The sequence below is a fragment of the Anas acuta genome, chromosome 15 (assembly GCF_963932015.1).
Source record: "Anas acuta chromosome 15, bAnaAcu1.1, whole genome shotgun sequence".
Lineage (NCBI taxonomy): Eukaryota > Metazoa > Chordata > Aves > Anseriformes > Anatidae > Anas > Anas acuta.
The window spans coordinates 6,706,238-6,722,385 of record NC_088993.1 but is presented as its reverse complement, the minus strand read 5'-3'; the positions used below and the strand labels follow the sequence as shown (position 1 = coordinate 6,722,385).

At 58.7% G+C, this 16,148-nt stretch overlaps 2 protein-coding genes across 5 annotated transcripts in view; one reads left to right on the top strand and one right to left on the bottom strand.

Annotated features, from left to right (window-relative positions):
• The window catches only part of CLUAP1 (clusterin associated protein 1), a 78,321-nt gene extending 71,653 nt beyond the window's left edge, over positions 1 to 6,668 (bottom strand). The window contains exon 1 of one of the 4 annotated variants that reach the window (XR_011101639.1): positions 6,521 to 6,668. Coding sequence is in view for 2 of the 4 variants with exons in the window: in XM_068699361.1 (XP_068555462.1) it covers positions 6,521 to 6,638 (118 nt within the window). In the remaining 2 variants the exon portion in view is untranslated. The remainder of the gene's footprint in view (positions 1 to 6,520) is intronic. The other 3 variants (XM_068699361.1, XM_068699366.1, XM_068699362.1) reach the window with 3 other exon arrangements.
• A 5,278-nt stretch (positions 6,669 to 11,946) lies between these two features.
• LOC137864575 (glucagon receptor-like) lies at positions 11,947 to 15,362 on the top strand. Its single transcript, XM_068698768.1, has 13 exons — positions 11,947 to 12,033; positions 12,165 to 12,261; positions 12,483 to 12,590; positions 12,851 to 12,972; positions 13,062 to 13,168; positions 13,311 to 13,467; positions 13,696 to 13,855; positions 13,998 to 14,058; positions 14,149 to 14,218; positions 14,356 to 14,444; positions 14,568 to 14,706; positions 14,959 to 15,000; positions 15,229 to 15,362. The coding sequence occupies exons 1-13, from the start codon at positions 11,956 to 11,958 to the stop codon at positions 15,298 to 15,300; spliced, it is 1,302 nt and encodes a 433-aa protein (XP_068554869.1). The 5' UTR covers positions 11,947 to 11,955; the 3' UTR covers positions 15,301 to 15,362.
• Positions 15,363 to 16,148: the final 786 nt, after the last annotated feature.

Here is a 16,148-nt window from a genome sequence, read left to right as displayed (position 1 = left end):
GGGGCTGAAGGCCGGTGTCTCCTCTCCATCACCAGCAGCTGCCCCCTGCCTCTGTGCAGACTCAGCTGTTCCTCAGCTCTTGTCCAAACCACAAGGTCATCTCAGCTGGTTTTTGAGGCAGGTTCCCCATTTTTGTCAGGAAACGTCCTCTGTGAGGGGCCCCGAGACTCCTCGTTTGGGTTCAGTAAGCAAAGACACTCAGCAACATCTATTTTAATGCGATTAAGCAAGCCCCCATTCTTCCATTCCTGGCTTTAATAATTATGATTGTTTTATTTAGAAATCATTAATACAATTAAGCAAGCCCCCATTCTTCTATCCCTAGCTTCAGCAGGACATGCCCTGCTCACCAAAACGTAGGGGCAGCTCCAGGAGCAGCCTATGCTGCATGCAGCAGCGCAGACCCCTCCGATGAGCAAATACCTCCAGCAAATACCTCCGTGTTCACTGTCCATCCTCACAACACCCAAGAACAGCCATGTCCCCAGGCCAGCCCCTCGCTCCCTGCCACCCCTCGGCTCCTGCCCACGACTGAAGCTGACTGATCCTGTCAGCGGGGTTTCATAACAAACTACTCAAAGGCTATCGGTGTCCCGAGTTTGCCCCTACAGACATAGCCAACAGGAGTTCTCATGTTGATGAATCAAGTAAGGACAATGTGACAGTTTTTCCGCCAACACTTTGTTGTTTCAGATGTCCTAAAGGAACGGGAACGCTGACCACGGGACTGCAGAAGCACCAGGCAGAGTGGCCACAGCTCTTACTGACAGGGCCATCAATATTGCGGGGCAGAATGAGCTGAAAATAATCTAGATGTCAGGCTGATCTATGGGTGCCTCAGTACATTTTGTGAACAGTCCTCAGTTTACCAGTTCCAACTGCTCAAGCATATGTAACACATGCACACACAAACTCTGTTGAGCAGCACCCCATCTACATGATTGAAAGAGCAATCAAAAGCAAGGAAATAACAATGAATCCTATCAAGATAAAAATTGAAAATAAGTAGTTACATTAAAAAACAGGATACATGATTAGAGGTTGGGTTCCTAATGCCAGAAAGCCATAAGATAGAAAACTTTAAATAATTCAGTAGTTCAAGAGCTTATCAGCCATCCAATAACTTGGGCAGGGAGAACCAGAGAAGGAAGGAATCATTCCCCTGCTGTACCACACTGACCAGCGGGCAAAATAAAATAAATGGATGGTCATCATATCGTTTAACTCAGCTCTTCTTATTCATAGATGAGTATTAGGCAGCATGAATGTCACTGGAGTGAATGCAGCTTTGAAGTAAAAGGGCCAGGAAGAAACTGCAGCCACGTAACTGACAGAAACCTGCAGCATGGGGCCAAACCTTTCTCCCTGCCATGTTCCCATCCCCAGAAACTCTGACCCAAAAGAAAAGTGCTATACATTTCTGAGTTGATAATATCTTCACTGCACACCTGCAGCGACCGGTCTCCATCCAAGCCTCTAATTTCATCTAAATGCAATTTCATTCCATTAGGGCTGTGGGAAGCTTCGACCTCTGCTGGGGGCCTGGTGAAGGTGTAGGAGGAAGCCAGGCAGGGGTGGTGAACACCGCCCAAGCGTTTTGTGAGCATGCAGGGCACTGATGGCCCCTCAGGCACAAGCAGACCTGTGCCTGGTGGAAGGTGGTGGCTGCACCACTCAGCCCAGACCGCTGGTGGTAAGGAATTAGCAGCCCCTGCTGTGAATGGCAACGCTGTGAGATGCAGGTGGGGATGACAGAAGAGACCATCAGTAACAGCTTATTATTTAAATCCTCATGAAAAAAAAAAAAAAAAAAAAAAAAGAAAAAATCTTATCTGCTTGTTTCACACCCTGTTCACGTGAATTCTGGGGCTCGCCAAATCACTTCAGGGCTGATAAGCACCATGTGTGCTACAACTGGGGCCAGGCAAACCCTTTTCCACAGCCTGGGCCCTGTTTGTATCACCCCATCCCACTTACGTCCTGTTTTGACTTCAGGGCTGTGCCAACACCTTTTAGCCATTTCTCTGGCTCCATACCACTGGAGTGGAGTCATCCGTTGGCTCATGAGCATCCATCAGTCTTGGTTTCACCAAGAAACCACTGACCTGAGCAGCTGAACATCATCGATCCAGGCTGCATGCCATCCGGTCCCTTTTAACTGCTGCAAGTGTTTAGCAGAATGTGCTTTTAAATAGTACATCATTCAAATATGCCATCGGACAGCCTGCTGTCTGTGTCAGCTCCTGACTTAGTGCCAGAGGCTGCTGTGCAAACTGCCGTGCCTCTGCAAGAAGCACAGTTTCTGCAGCAGGGCTGAAGAGGAGCTCCTCGATCTGAGAGGTGGCAGGCAGGGAAGGAGAAGCAGTCTCACAAGGTTCGACCACACGACCCTTCTAACCTCAGCCATTCTGTGAAGCTGTCAACAGATAAATTATCCTTATAGTATCTTATATTTAGCTATGTAGGATGACTTGCAGCTAGCTGCTGAAGAACATCTAACACTTCTTGACTATTCAGGAAAAAAACTGTATGTAAGGGAGACCATAAAGATGACAGAGTGAGGCTCATTTCAGTGGTACCCTGTGACAGGATGAGTGGCAACAAGCACAGCCTGAAACACATGAGTTCCCTCTGAATGCCAGGAGACACTCTTTTTATTTCAAGGGTGACTAGGCCCAGAGAGGTTTTTGAGTCTCCATCCCTGGAGATGCTGAAAAGCAGTCTGGACATGGTCCTGAGCAGCCTGCTTTAGGTGACTTGCATTGAACCTTGAACCTCACAAGGGCAGCCAGACCTCGTGGCACCCACCAGTCTCTGCTTGCTCACAAGAGCTGTTTCCAGAGCCCTTGGAAAGGAAGAACTATTTGGTCACATCTGCCCGAACAAGGTCACATCTGCCTACCACATCATCATCTAAGAACAGAGGAAGAGTCTCGTGGCTTGACCTTTCCCTGGTGTTCCCCAGGTGCCCCTTGCAACCACAGCAGCCCTGCTGACCTGGTGCTCCGATTCTCCTGGCCACCAGCCGACACTTTCTGGTTCCCCTCTGGCAGCTCCACACAACCCCGTTGCATCCGGACACTACCCTCCTACCTGCCAGGTTCCCAGCACACAAATAACCAGCTCTAGTAATTTTTCCTTCTTTCAGCCCTCTGAACTCTTGTTCCAGCTTCCTGCAGATGAAGCCTTTTTTTTTCCCCTTCATTTTTATCATTCTGCTGTTCTTTCCTAAGGTTGTTCTTTCGGCAGCGCTCGACATTAAAGTTGCTATCGCACATTTCTAGCCAAATACTCACACCTTTACATCGTAACACCTGGCAGATTGTCCTAAAGTGTTTTTTCCTTAACACTTCATGGAGAGCTTTTCTTCCATGCTGTTCCCACAGGGGACTGCTGCTGGCAGCCAGGCTGACCTGGCTGTTCACCGTGCATCCCTGGTGGCATCTGCCCATGCTCAGGGATGCAGAGGCAGACAGGGGCAGCCAACAAGGCTTCTTCCAGCTCACATGCAGAAGGAGTGGCCACAGTACCTCTGCCAGATCACTGAAATTGAGGTTGCCTGATGCTCTAAAATCCCAAATAAGCTGTGCTTGGTGGGCAGGCGAGCAGCATGGGGTGGTCTGGGGAGCGCGAGGGCAGGTGGTGGCATCACGTCTGCAGCCACAATGCCCTTCCCATGGGCAGGCTGAGCCCCTGTGCCCACACTCCTCTGTGCCCTGGTTTCAGACCTGCACCCCACCTAGAAACCCACATATCTAAAGCTGAAAAAAGTAATTTTTTTCTAGCTAAAACAAACTTCTGAGAGCCTGAGCACAGCCTCCCTCCAGCAGCAGCTGATCCCTGCCAGGTCCCAGAGCCTTGCTGCTCACCGACCTGCCGAGCAGGGAGAAGAGCTGCAGGCTTCACCTACTTTTTTTCCCCTGATGCTGTCTCCTTGTCTTGTCTGGCTCTTCTTGCACTGCAAATTCAGTCCTTGATCCCAGGGCTGGCATGGCCAGAGCTCTTGGCAGGGCTGGGATAAGCTCTGCTGTTGAAAATATGACCATGTGAGAAAGCCAGCAATTTTTATTCCCATTTCTTTAATTTTTTTTTATTTTTTTTTTTAATGAGAGGTAGAAAATCTTGAGGTGATCGAGGATTCTTGAGATTCTTCGAGCACAAAGCAACAAACACTCATCTGTGCCCTCCCCGATGGGAAAAAGGAGTAAAAAGGCCTCACGCTTCTTGTACATCCCAGAAGAGCCTGGTGTGAAGTCGCTGCAGGCATCAGCCTGCTCCAAGCCACCTCTCAGGCACCACAAAATGAGAGCGTGGTTGCCTTGATGGCTGAGAAAATAAAGACTGCTTCTGCTGTGCTGCTTCCTGAGCTATCTATGAGATAAATGCTGCAGAGTGTCAGCTCTACGGGCAGACCCCTTACAGCTTGAAGGGCTGGGAAGGGAATCTGCCAGAGCAATTCACTCAGAGAGAAGCTGGTGAGAAAAGAAAAGAGGCAGGGTGGGGGGGGGAAAAAAAAAAAAAAAAAAGGCTTTCATTGGGCTGGTAAATGTGAGCGTCACACAGATGCTTCACATTCAGGTTTCTGCACCCCACTTCTGGTGCCTGGCTTCTGAGCCTCCCCCAGCTCACAGCTGGGGCAGATTCACTGTCACCTGAAGGCTGTTTTGTGCCAAGTGCTGCCCCATCCACTCGATCTGGGGTTTCTGCTCACTGCTGAGCAGGGAAGAGAATTTCAGGAGCAGCCCCCACCCTTCCCACTTGTTTACCATCTCCTTATTGCTCCAGAAGCGAGGACAGGACAGTGACTGCTACTTCTACATAGGGGAGGCCAGGGGATGGCTGGAGACCACTGGTGGGAGCCTCGGGGCTGTTGGTGCCAAGGCACCCCAGAAACACGGTGCTTTGTGCCTGGGGAAGGGAAGCATCCAGGAATGTCACGTTCCCCATAATTACATTGCACAGCTGCTCCCTCCTGCTAATGTGCTGGCATTAAGGGAGCCTGGAGAGCAGAGTGCGGTGCCCAGGATGAGCAGCAGCCCATGTATCATGCAGGAGGGGTAATAAATCAACCGCCACTGTTTGATCACTCAGCAGATAAGCAAGAGAAGCTACTTAGGATGAAAAAACATCCCCAAGCAAATAGATTTCCAGATCTATCTCAGACTTTGTCTGACAGGTCAGGAGAGGAGGGACTGGGTTCTCATCTATATGCAGTGAAAAACAAGACGATATTTCCACTCTCCAGCAGCTCCCTTCAAAGCTGAGTGCCACGTGGCCTGCCTGAAGCCAGCTGTAAGCACTTTTCTCCCCCAAATCCCCCTAATCTTGAGGGGGGTCTGAATTCAGATGGCTTGGCACTGCTTGATTAAGGACTATGAGGGGCTGAAAGTGCAGATCATCATTGCTACTAGGCAAGGGGACCCAAAATCATGGTTCACTTGGGAAAAGTTTTGGTTTCTTCCATACAGTCAATATTTTGGCTCCCGATCCATGTGGATGGGACACTGGGCAGCCCCAGCCCATGTGCGAGCATGACTGCAAGGCAGAGATGAGCAACAGCAGGGCCATGCCTCATCTGCAAGCAGCCCAGATGCATCCTCTGGGCTTCCTTAGTGCCTTTTCCTATCGCAAAAATCCACTCGGCTGTGAAATTGCCCGTGGAGGAAGCGATTGCTCTTGGATCAACACAGCATCGTTCCAGCAGCTGGCTGCACCGCAGCCCCCACCTGCCTCTGTCCAGAGCACACAGTGGATGGGGGGAGCCCTTTGTAACCTTCCTGCAGTTGGAGCAAAAGCTGTTGCACTGAAGATATTGAGGGATTTGGGGAGTTATTGGTGAGGTAATGAAGATCTCAGGTGGCCTGGGCAGGTGACATTGTTTCCTTTGCGGTTAAGCTGTTGGAAGATCTGCAGTGACATCAGGAGGGGACACGTGCACCCAGAAACCTCCCTTTGGGGGAGCACCAGAAAACACACCATGGTGCCAGGGAGCCCAGGGCCCATCTACAGCTTTCATTCACGAAGTGAAAACCCCTCAAAACCTCACCCAAAGTTGCAGGAGGCTCCAGGGCTGCTGACCCCCAGCACTGCCTGCAGGACCCTCCTCATGCGTGCTGCAAGCTCTGGTGCACAGCAGAGCCCCACACCAGCAGCACAGCACAGCCCAGTCCCAGCCCAGCCCAAACTGGGAGCTTGGCACGGTAACACACACGAGGAACAGCTACAAAGGGAAGAAGCCAGCAAGCCTTGTTTTTGCTTCAGTTTCCCCAAAGTGAGGAAAAGGGGAGGATTTTGACAGCGATCCTGAGCTCAACAGCAGCTTCAGGCAATTCTCACCCCAGGAGGCTGGAGCAGATGCAGCTCGAACAGAGCAGGGCTCGTAGGGCCCTGCCTCCAGCTTCCTCTGGCTATAAACTGTGTCTGGTACCCCAGGTGGAGGGACACCACTCTGTTATTTCTCTTAAGCCCTCAGATCTACTGGAGAGAGACACAAAGGAACCCAAGGCAGCAGCACACCCACCTTTGCTCCCACGTTGGGGCCGGTGATGTGCCCTGCAGCAGGACCCAGCTGCCATGCCTCCAGCAGCAGCCAGCGTGTATTCAGTGAGGAGCAAAGCAGCTTTCAGGCTGCCCAGCATCCATCTGAAGACTTTTAGGGAGCAAATTACCTCCTTTTATCTCCTGCCCAGATCTGGCAAAGCAGTTCTGTAAGCCTGGGATGCACCTGAACAGTCAGTGGGGTGCTCTGAGGACAATGCCTGTTAAGGGTGGGCACCTGGGCTCAGCCCAGGCTGAGCTCAACAGCAGCCAGCTGTGGTGCCACCTGGAGCTGGGGGCAGATACCTGCCGTGCTACAGGCTAAATATCTGCAGCTGAGGCTTTGTGGTGGCATTTTGAAGAGAGATCCATTTTCCTGGGACAGCAAGGATGGACACAGCCACATCCTGTGCTGAGCAGATGCCCCATTAGCTGCCCATCACTAATAAAAGCAACGTCCCTGCGGGTTTCTTGTGATGCACTGAGCCTCAGCCCTCCAGCTTGGTGACCTCAGGGGACAGGCCATCCAGAGCCACCACTGCGAGGAGCGTGGCTTTATCCAAGTGCTCCTGTCCATGGCGAGTGCAGCAGAGACTGAGCTGCAAAATGCATCCCACGGCGCTGGCTCACCTGCAGCAGAGATGCTGCCGGGGCTGGTGGGGTGGTGGCATGGGACAAGTGTTGGGGAGAGGTCAGGGACTCCTTGCCCAGGTTGGTGGCTGCCCAGGTTGGTATTTCTCACTGGTGGGAAAAGCCAAACGCTGTCAATTTTCACCCCAGCTTGGTGAGAAAGATGAAATAACATGACTTGAGTGTATAAATCGAGCGCTAAGAGGTTCGGGAGAACAACGTGCAGATGCAGACACGGCATTTGCAGAGCGCGTTGAATCGCACACCTCTCCGGGAGCACCGGGTGCCAACGGTGCCACTGCTTTGTGGCCACCCCGGGGACGGGCACGGCACCGAGTCACCGGTGTCAAAGGGAGTGGGAAAAAGAAAGATGGTGAAATGCAAACACAGGGCTATGGAGACACATGAAACCAAATTTAAAATTATTCCATCAGGAGAAAACTTCTGGATTTGGCTTCCCTGTCCTGGGAGAGAGCACCGGGCGGTGATCTGTTGGACGCGATTCTGTTAAAATAGGTGGTGATGGAAGAAGTTGCAGCCAGCCTCCTAACGGGCAGGAGTGAAATAAAAGCTGCAGCCTCTTATCCGCTCCTTGAATTACGGATGCCGGGGGTATAGCGACCCTGCCCTGCAATACGGCTGCCGCGCCGCCTGCCAAGCCGTTACATATGGAGGAGGGCAGGCCGTGCCCTTCAGCAGAGGACGGGTACAAAGAGTCCAGCTCCAGGGCAGGATGTGAATATAGATGATTTCCAGAGAAGTTCTTGATCTTATCGTTCAGCCTTCCTGCTTGAATAAGGCGAGAAGCACAATGGGAGCGCAAGGGGCTCGGTCAGCTCTGAGGGCAGGCCCGGCGAGCTGTGCGCCCCGGGGTGCTCCGGGAGGAAGGCGTCTGCTGAGGGCTTCTCTGAGACAGTGCCAAATTCGATAATGGCTTTATGAGCTGGGAACAGTCATTTATCACGAGCATGTGGCAATGCGGCGCTGAAGCACCGGCTTGGAAGTGACCTTTGCTGCAGAGCGGTGGCTGTGCCGGCGTCCCCGGCCACCGCTGCCCCAGGGGATGGAGGTGAGGGCAACGGGCTGGCCCGTGAAGCCCGTGGACTTGTTGTCCATGAAGACCTGGTGCTCCCCAGGGGTAATTAGGATGTCGCTTTGTGCAAGAGCCACCCCAAGCCACAGCCCTGCAGGAAGAGGAAGCACTTCGTGGCTGGGCAAAGCTCGGGGTCATTTTTAGGGTAGAGACATTGAGGCTGAAGGCAGTGCATGGAGAGCGCACTGCTTAGGGGCAGCTGCTGCACTTAGCCTGGCGCTGGGTTGCTGTTGGCTCCGGTGTCTTGTTTTCAGGATCCATCCCCTGCCAAATCAGAGAGATTCAAGCACAAAACAAATTTTTCCCGTACGCACACAACGGCTTCTGAAAAGAGCAAAGTCTGGGGCAAGCGGCTCACCGCTCGCACGGGTCTGCCTCTGCGTGTTGTCGGGCTGCGCTTTTGCAGCTATCTTTAATAGCACCATCTGCTGATATTAAAAATACTTTGCTTTTTAACTATACAAAAGCCTTTGGTGCGCTGAGCAGGGCAGGATGGAAGCGCGGCACTGAGCATCGTCCTGCCCAGCTCCCACCCGCACCGCGCTCGCTGCCTGATGAATTTCCCTACCCGGTACTGCTCCGGCAGCCTTTTCTGAGAAGTTCACTGAATAATTGCAAGTCAGGGTGCGTTGATTAGCATTTCAGTGGGAAGCAACACATTGTGATTAGCAGAGTCGGCAGTAAGACACACGTATGACTTTCCCTGCCTGCAGCGGCTGCACGAAGCGCTGCCTGCTTTCAGGAGGTGCTGGGGAGCGGGGCCGTGGTGGTCCCATGGGGTCTCACCAGGGGTGGAGGAGGTGGGAAGGGGGTTCAGGCATGTGTGTCTCTCTGCTGGAGCAGTGGCTGCAGGTGCTGGGACCTGCCCCAGGCACCACGTGGAGGATGCGGTGAGCACGGCCCGGCTGCAGGACAGGTGGGGTGGCCATGGGAAGTGCCCACACAGCCCCAAAAAGGCCGGGCAGCGGCGAGGGGCAGGGGACAGCGGAGCTGCCACCTCCATCCCAGCCCCACTCTCACGGCATCCGGGCTCTGCAGCGCCCGGTGGGTCAGGATCCGGCCCCGCCGAGCTGCAGGCGCTGCAGTCGCTATGGAGACTCTGCCCGAGATGCATCAATATGGAGAGGAACAGCGCGTTCCTCACGTCCCCGTTCAAGGCACCGGCCCCATCGGGTCCACTGCGGGCTGGAGAGGGGCTCAGGTCATGCGGGGGGCAGACACGGTCCCTGCGAACGGCCATCATTGCCAAGGGATTTCATTTACCAAACCCCAAGGAAAAAACCTTTCTTCTTGCCCAGGCATCTCCCTGAGCGCATCCGTGCGTGCACGCTCACAAACTGCTTATGTCAACCCGAGATCAGGGTGTATTCATTTCCTACGGTGCCGTTGAGAAGTCCAAAGGCACAGCAGCATCCCTGCGGGCAGGATGTGACCCCAGGAGAGCTGTGGCCCTGGGAGGGTGACCTGAATTGGTTCACCCCGGCCAGGAGCCCTCCCGCAGCCAGGGCGCTTGGCACAGGAGCGAAGCCCTGCACCGCTGAGCACCCACGTGCGTTGGTGGTAGGGGGACCACACCAGCGTGCTGATGCTTTGCCCCCACAGCCCCCGTTTTCCCCGTGGGCATTAAAGCCACCGTGTGGCAACGTCATCCCATGAGCAGGGCTACTGGGCAGCAGGGGAGGAGAAAGAAGAGGAGGAGAAGGCTGAGGAGCGGTTCTTCAGCTGCAGCAGCAAGCAGTGAGAGTGAGGAGTGGAGCAAAGCCCTGGTGCTGCTGTCTGTGGGAGGCTCCTGGCCAGGCTGCAGCCCATGCCCCGCTGTGGCAGGGGTCAGCTCCGTGCCCCTGGGGTTGACACGGGGGGACGTTGGGGCTTTCTGCTCTGGTTTGGAAGGGAACCCACACCCAGATGCTCTGCTCTGCTGTGGATGTCCTAGGGAGAGGCTGGAGCAAGGGGCGTGGGTGGGTGCAGCCCCCAGGTTCCCGTGCCTGGTGGGCACCCTCAGATGTGTGCCCTGGTGTTCTGCTGCGCACCAGACACCTGGCAAGGCCACTTCCCGGTGGTTTTTGGGGCATTGCATGCTTGTGCAGGCAGCATTTGTCACCCTGAGGCCAAGTTAACTGCCCGCCAAGGGGGAGAACGGCAGAACCCCCAGGGAAAGGGCTTCAGCAGCGAGGCTGCGGTGACATCTCCAAGGCCACGTACCTCCTCTGCGCCTCAGCCACCACCAGGGTAAGGAGCCGTGCTGGCCGTGCTCCCAGTCACTCCTTCGTCCTCCAGCAAGGCTGTTTTCGGGGGAAGAGCATCGCTGTTTGGGCTGAAGCTGCCTGTAGGTGCACATGCTTACCCACCTGGGGGTTTGCAGCTTTCCCCGGTGGCTTGGTGGGCAGCAGGGCATGGTGCTGTGCCCCGTCCCACGTGCTCGGTGATGCTCAAGCAGAGAAACCCCACTGGAAACCCTTTTCCTTTGGATCCTCCGCTGTCCAGAGGCTTTGGAGATTTCGGTCACAGCCCGACTTCCATTGCCAGCCTTGCCCCCCGAGGTCCCAAAGGGCTCACTGAAGCAAGGAGCAGAAAGCAAAAAGCACTGGGCAAGGAGGCCCCAGGAAAGGCTCGGTGCCACCTCGAGCTGGGACAGGTATCCTGAGGGCATGGCTCCCCCCGAAACAGCCGGGGAGGGATGGGGGTCCCCCCATAGCGCATCGCCTCTGCCAGCCCCACCAGCGGGTTGCACATCCCACAAAACCAGCCCCTGCTCCCTGTGCTGCAGCCATGGGCTGCCTTCCCTGCCATGAGCCCCCCAGGCTGTTTTTAGGGGCGAACATCTCGATTTTGTGAAATAAATGCGAGCTTTTCTGGCAGGGTCAGCCAGCAGCGTTTTGGGGCACAGCCCGGCCACCCCACTGCTCTTCCTCACCCCCCCCCCCGAGCACAGGGCGCCCCATCACCTCCCCTGGGCAGCTCGGGGGGGCTCTGGGGGTCTCCATCGGTGTCCAACCCCCCCCTTACCCTCCCCTATGTGCGTCTCAGCCCCTCCCCGACAGCGCCCCAAAGGGGACCCCCGCGCGGGACCACCGCACGCCCCCGGCCCCCGGTGGCCCTGGGGGGGGCCGGGCCGGGCCGGGAGCTCCGCGGGGCGGCCCCGAGCCCCGGGGGGCGGTGCCGCCTCCGCCCCCCCCCCTCCCGTCGGGGCACGGCGCTGGCGGGAGGTGCCCGCGCCGCAGACGCCGCTCGTTCGCCGCCGCGCTCACGTCGCGGAGCCGGTACGGGGCTGGGGGGCGGCACGGGATGGGATGGGGGTGGCGAGGGGCTGGGGGGGGCGGCGAGGGGCTGCACGGCGGGGACACCCCCTCCCCGTGGGCAGTGCAGAGCTCCGGGAGCCCCCGGGCGAGGCTGGGCCGGGGAAGGCGGGGAGCGCCCCTTTGCAAGGGGGAGCCCCGGGGGGGTCCAGCCCTGACCCTTTCCTAAGGCTGGGGCACCCCGGTGCCCCCCCCGGGCCGTCCCTGCGCCCCCCACCAGCTCGCAGCCCGGTGGCACCAGGCTGGCACTTGGTTACCCCAAGTGGCTTTTGCTCCCAGCGCAGCCAGCGGTGCGCTCGCAGCCCGGTTCTGCCCCGGGGGGCGCAGCCCTCGGCCGTGCCGCCCCCAGCAGCCGCCTCTCGCCCAGGATCGGGGTGCTGAGGGCCGGCGGGGACAGCCATGAGAGACCTGATGGCGCCCCGGTACCGGCGGAGCCTCGTCCACCTCGCCTGGATGTGCCTCTTCTCCTCCGTGCCGGTAAGGTGCAAGCCGGGGCTGCGGGGCCGGTGCGTGCCGGGGGGGTCCCTTTGGGTTCCTTCGGGCCCCTGTGGGCTCTGTGCCCCCAAAGTGTGGGGCTGGTGGCTCCACACCGGGCTCTGGGCTTGCAGTACAGCGGGGCCAAGGTGCTGGAGAGGACCTTCGAGGAGTGGATGCGGTACCGAGACGAGTGCCTGAGGAGGATGGCGAGCGAGCCGTACCCAGCAGGTACCCGGCTGGGCGCGGGGCGTGGGGCTGGGATTTGGCCTCCCGGTGACACCGGTCACCCACAGAGGGCTGCTGAGCCAGGACTGGGTGTCCCCATGGGGGACACCCAAGGGTTGGGGTACCAGAGGGGTGAGTGAGGTGTGGGGACAGTGGGACCAGGCTTGGCCGTGCCACTTGCGTCTGACCATCGGCTTCTCCCCGCACGGTGCTGCTGGTGGCAGGGCTCTTCTGCAACCGCACGTTCGACATGTACGCCTGCTGGCCCGACGGGAGCCCCGGCACCGCCGTCAACGTCTCCTGCCCCTTCTACCTGCCCTGGTTTGAGAAAGGTGACGATGAGCCTCGGCCATCCCGGACCCCGTGGGGAAGCGGGATCTGGTGCTGGAGGGTCTGGGGGCGTGGGGGTGAGCGGGGTCCCACAGCCTTGGGATGCGCGTGGCACGGGGAGGGCAGAGCAGAGGTGGCCCTGTGGGTGTGAGCCGTGGCTGCGTGCCCCAGTGTCCCTGCAGAGAGCCACGGTTTTATCGTGGGGTGGGGGTTTGGGGCCCCCGGCAGCCCGAAGGAAGCCTCTGCTGCTTTGTGCCCGCAGTGAAACACGGGCTGGTGAGCCGCAGGTGCGGTGTGGACGGGCAGTGGGTGACGGTGAACGGCAGCCAGCCCTGGCGGGACTACTCGCAGTGCGAGGAGGAGATGGAGTCCACCATGGAGGAGGTGGGAGCTGTGACCGGGGTGGGGGCACCCCGGGGTGCGCGGCGGGTGCTGCTCAGCTGGGCTCAGCGGAGCGGTGCTTGTGTGTGCAGGAGGGTGCCCGCAGGCTGATGGTGAGCTTCAAAGTGCTCTACACCGTGGGGTACTCGCTGTCACTGCTGACCCTGGTCTCTGCCCTGCTCGTGCTCACCGTCTTCAGGTAGGACAGGCTGGGGGCTGCGGTCCTGCCACGCACCGGGGGTCAGCCCCAGCAGGGCCACGGCCCCTGCCGCACACAGCCCCTTGTCTGTGGCTGCCAGCCACGGCCAGGGGGTGCCCCCCGACCCCCTCGCTCTCGCCAGGAAGCTCCACTGCACCAGGAACTACATCCACGCCAACCTCTTCGCCTCCTTCGGGCTGCGGGCGACCTCGGTGATGGTGAAGGACGCGCTGCTGGAGAGGCGCTGGGGCATGGAGGTGGTGCAGGTGGCCGACTGGCAGGCCCTGCTGAGCCACGAGGCAAGCACGGCCGAGCATGGGGGGACGCTGACCCTGGGGAGGGCGTGCGGCTGGGTGCCGGTGCCCACGCAGCCCACGTACCCAGTGGGTGAGCTCATGGGGTGCAAGTTTTTGGGGCACCCCATGGGCAAGCTCTTGGGGCACTTGTGCGCCCTGTGGGTGAGATCTTGGTGCACTTGTGCACCCCATGGGCGAGCTCTCAGCCCCATGGTGGGTGTCCTCTGGCAGGCGGCGCTGGGCTGCCGTGCAGCGCAGGTGCTGATGCAGTACTGCATCCTGGCCAACCACTACTGGTTCCTGGTGGAAGCCGTCTACCTCTACAAACTGCTGATCGGTGCCGTCTTCTCCGAGAAGAATTACTACAGGCTCTACCTGTACCTGGGCTGGGGTAGGAGCCACCCGGGTGCCCGGTGACGGGGTGGGGGACAGGCCCTGTGCCAAGCTGCCACCCCGCAGCGTCCCCAGCCTGGGGGCGGTTTCTCAGCTCAGGCGGGTGCTTGGTTTTACAGGGTTTGCTGTGTGACTTGCAGGGACCCCCGTGGTGTTCGTGGTGCCCTGGATGGCCGCCAAGTACCTGAAGGAGAACGCGGAGTGAGTGGCTGCGTAGAGGGCCGGGCACGGCCTCATCCTGCACCCCCAGCACGTCATAAACCGGGCTGCTCTCCGTGTCTCCCCGGGCAGGTGCTGGGCGCTGAACGAGAACATGGCTTACTGGTGGATCATCCGCATCCCCATCCTGCTCGCCTCCCTGGTAGGGGGGCCCCAGCGACCCCCAGAGCCATCCCTGGGGGCTGGAGCCGGCTCCTGGCTGGGGTTCGGGGATGGTGGGAGGGAGGGAGGGCTGGCCCTGGGGCGGGACTGGTCCATGGGTGCCCCCCTTATCCCCAGATCAACCTGCTGATCTTCATGCGGATCCTCAAGGTGATCCTGGCCAAGCTGCGCGCCAACCAGAAGGGCTACGCCGACTACAAGCTGCGGTGAGCGGGGCCACCCACCCGTGCCAGCTCCCCCATCCCGTGCCTCATTAAACGACTGCTCGGCTTAAACGAGAGCTTGTCCCTGCTCACCAAAGGGCCCTGCCCCCCTCGTGCTCTTTTCAGGCTGGCCAAAGCCACGCTGACGCTCATCCCCCTCTTTGGGATCCACGAAGTTGTCTTCATCTTTGCCACCGACGAGCAAACCACGGGCATCCTGCGCTACGTCAAGGTGTTCTTCACCCTCTTCCTCAACTCCTTCCAGGTGAGGCGAGAGCACTCGGGGGTCCTCGCACCACGGGGTGAGCATTGGGGCCCCCTCCTCCAGCTGCCTGCCCCTGCGCTGGGGGACGGGGACGCCAGCCTCCTGCCCAAGCCCTGTTGAGCGCGTGATGGTGACTGAGTCGATGCCCACGTGTGTTGGGGATGCTCTGGGGTGACCCTAAAAGCACCCAGAGGTGAGACAGAGCCAGTCCCATGCGCTGATGTGGGGCTCGGGTCCGTGCTCTCTCCGCAGGGCTTCCTGGTGGCTGTGCTGTATTGCTTTGCCAACAAGGAGGTACGTACCCTGCCCTCCCCAGCCCTGCCCCTGGCACCAGTTTAATGCTGTGGTGCTGGCTGCTGCCCCACAGAAGCCAGCAAAACCCCTTAAACTTGGCTTTCTTGGGGTGGGTGCTGGGAGCTGGGCTCGGGTGGTGCCAGCCGCAGGCTTTGCGACTCTGCCTCTCGCGTGGCTCGGTCTGGGGAGGGCACAGAAAGCCAGACCCTAAACCTGCTGCCCTACCAGGTGAAGTCAGAGATGAAGAAGAAATGGCAGCTCTGGAAGCTGGACCACCCCGCGCTCTGCTGCACGCAGTGAGGGGCCCCGGGCGCTGCTCAGACACCGCCAGCCCCTCGTGCTCATGCAGGATGAGTGAGCGGTGCGAGGAGCTGAGCCTGCTGCTCCCCGACCCCACACCATCACCTACCTCTGCTGGCACCACCAGACAATGCCGGCCGCAGGAGAGGCCCAGCTGAAGCAGGATGCAGGAGTAGGATTAAGGCTGGACCCTGCAGGGCTGGCGCTGCCCCAATCCAGGGCATCCGCTCCTCACCACCACCCCGAGATGTCTGTCCTGGAGTCATCCTGCAAAGCTCTTCACCTCCTCGCCACCCGCTGCAGGCCATGGCATCGGCACCTGCCTCCCTCCTCGCTGCTCTCCAGCCGCCCCCTTTCCTCCTCTCTGCAACCTCCTCCTGTGGCAGAGCCCCCCCGGAGCCCCCCGGCAGCCAAGCCGCACGCAGCTTAACGCAGCGCTTGAGCACCTGGGCTTGTGTTTATCCTGCCCCTGCTGCTTCTCTGGTGGGCACAGAGAAAACCACAGCAGGGGAGAGCGAAGGACTCGGACCCCGGCCTGCCCTTGGCCCCCCAGGCCCAGCCACCTCCTCCTCCACAGCGAGCCCTGCACGGGAAAGGCTCTGGGATTGGGAAGAGAAGGCTGGCAAAAAGCTGGGCATTTTGGGGCCTGGCTGTGAAGAGCTTTGCTTCTCAAGAGGGGGCCAAGCACTGGCTGCACCCCCTCGCTGCCAAGTAGCCAGTTGGGAGCCCAGTTTGCTGCTGTGGCCCAGTTCAGCATCCCCACCGGGAGCACCCCAACCCCAGCAGAGCCTCCAGCAGCACCTCCGCACCTCGCCTTGGAAGCCCAGCCCGGCTGCAACCGAGAGCTC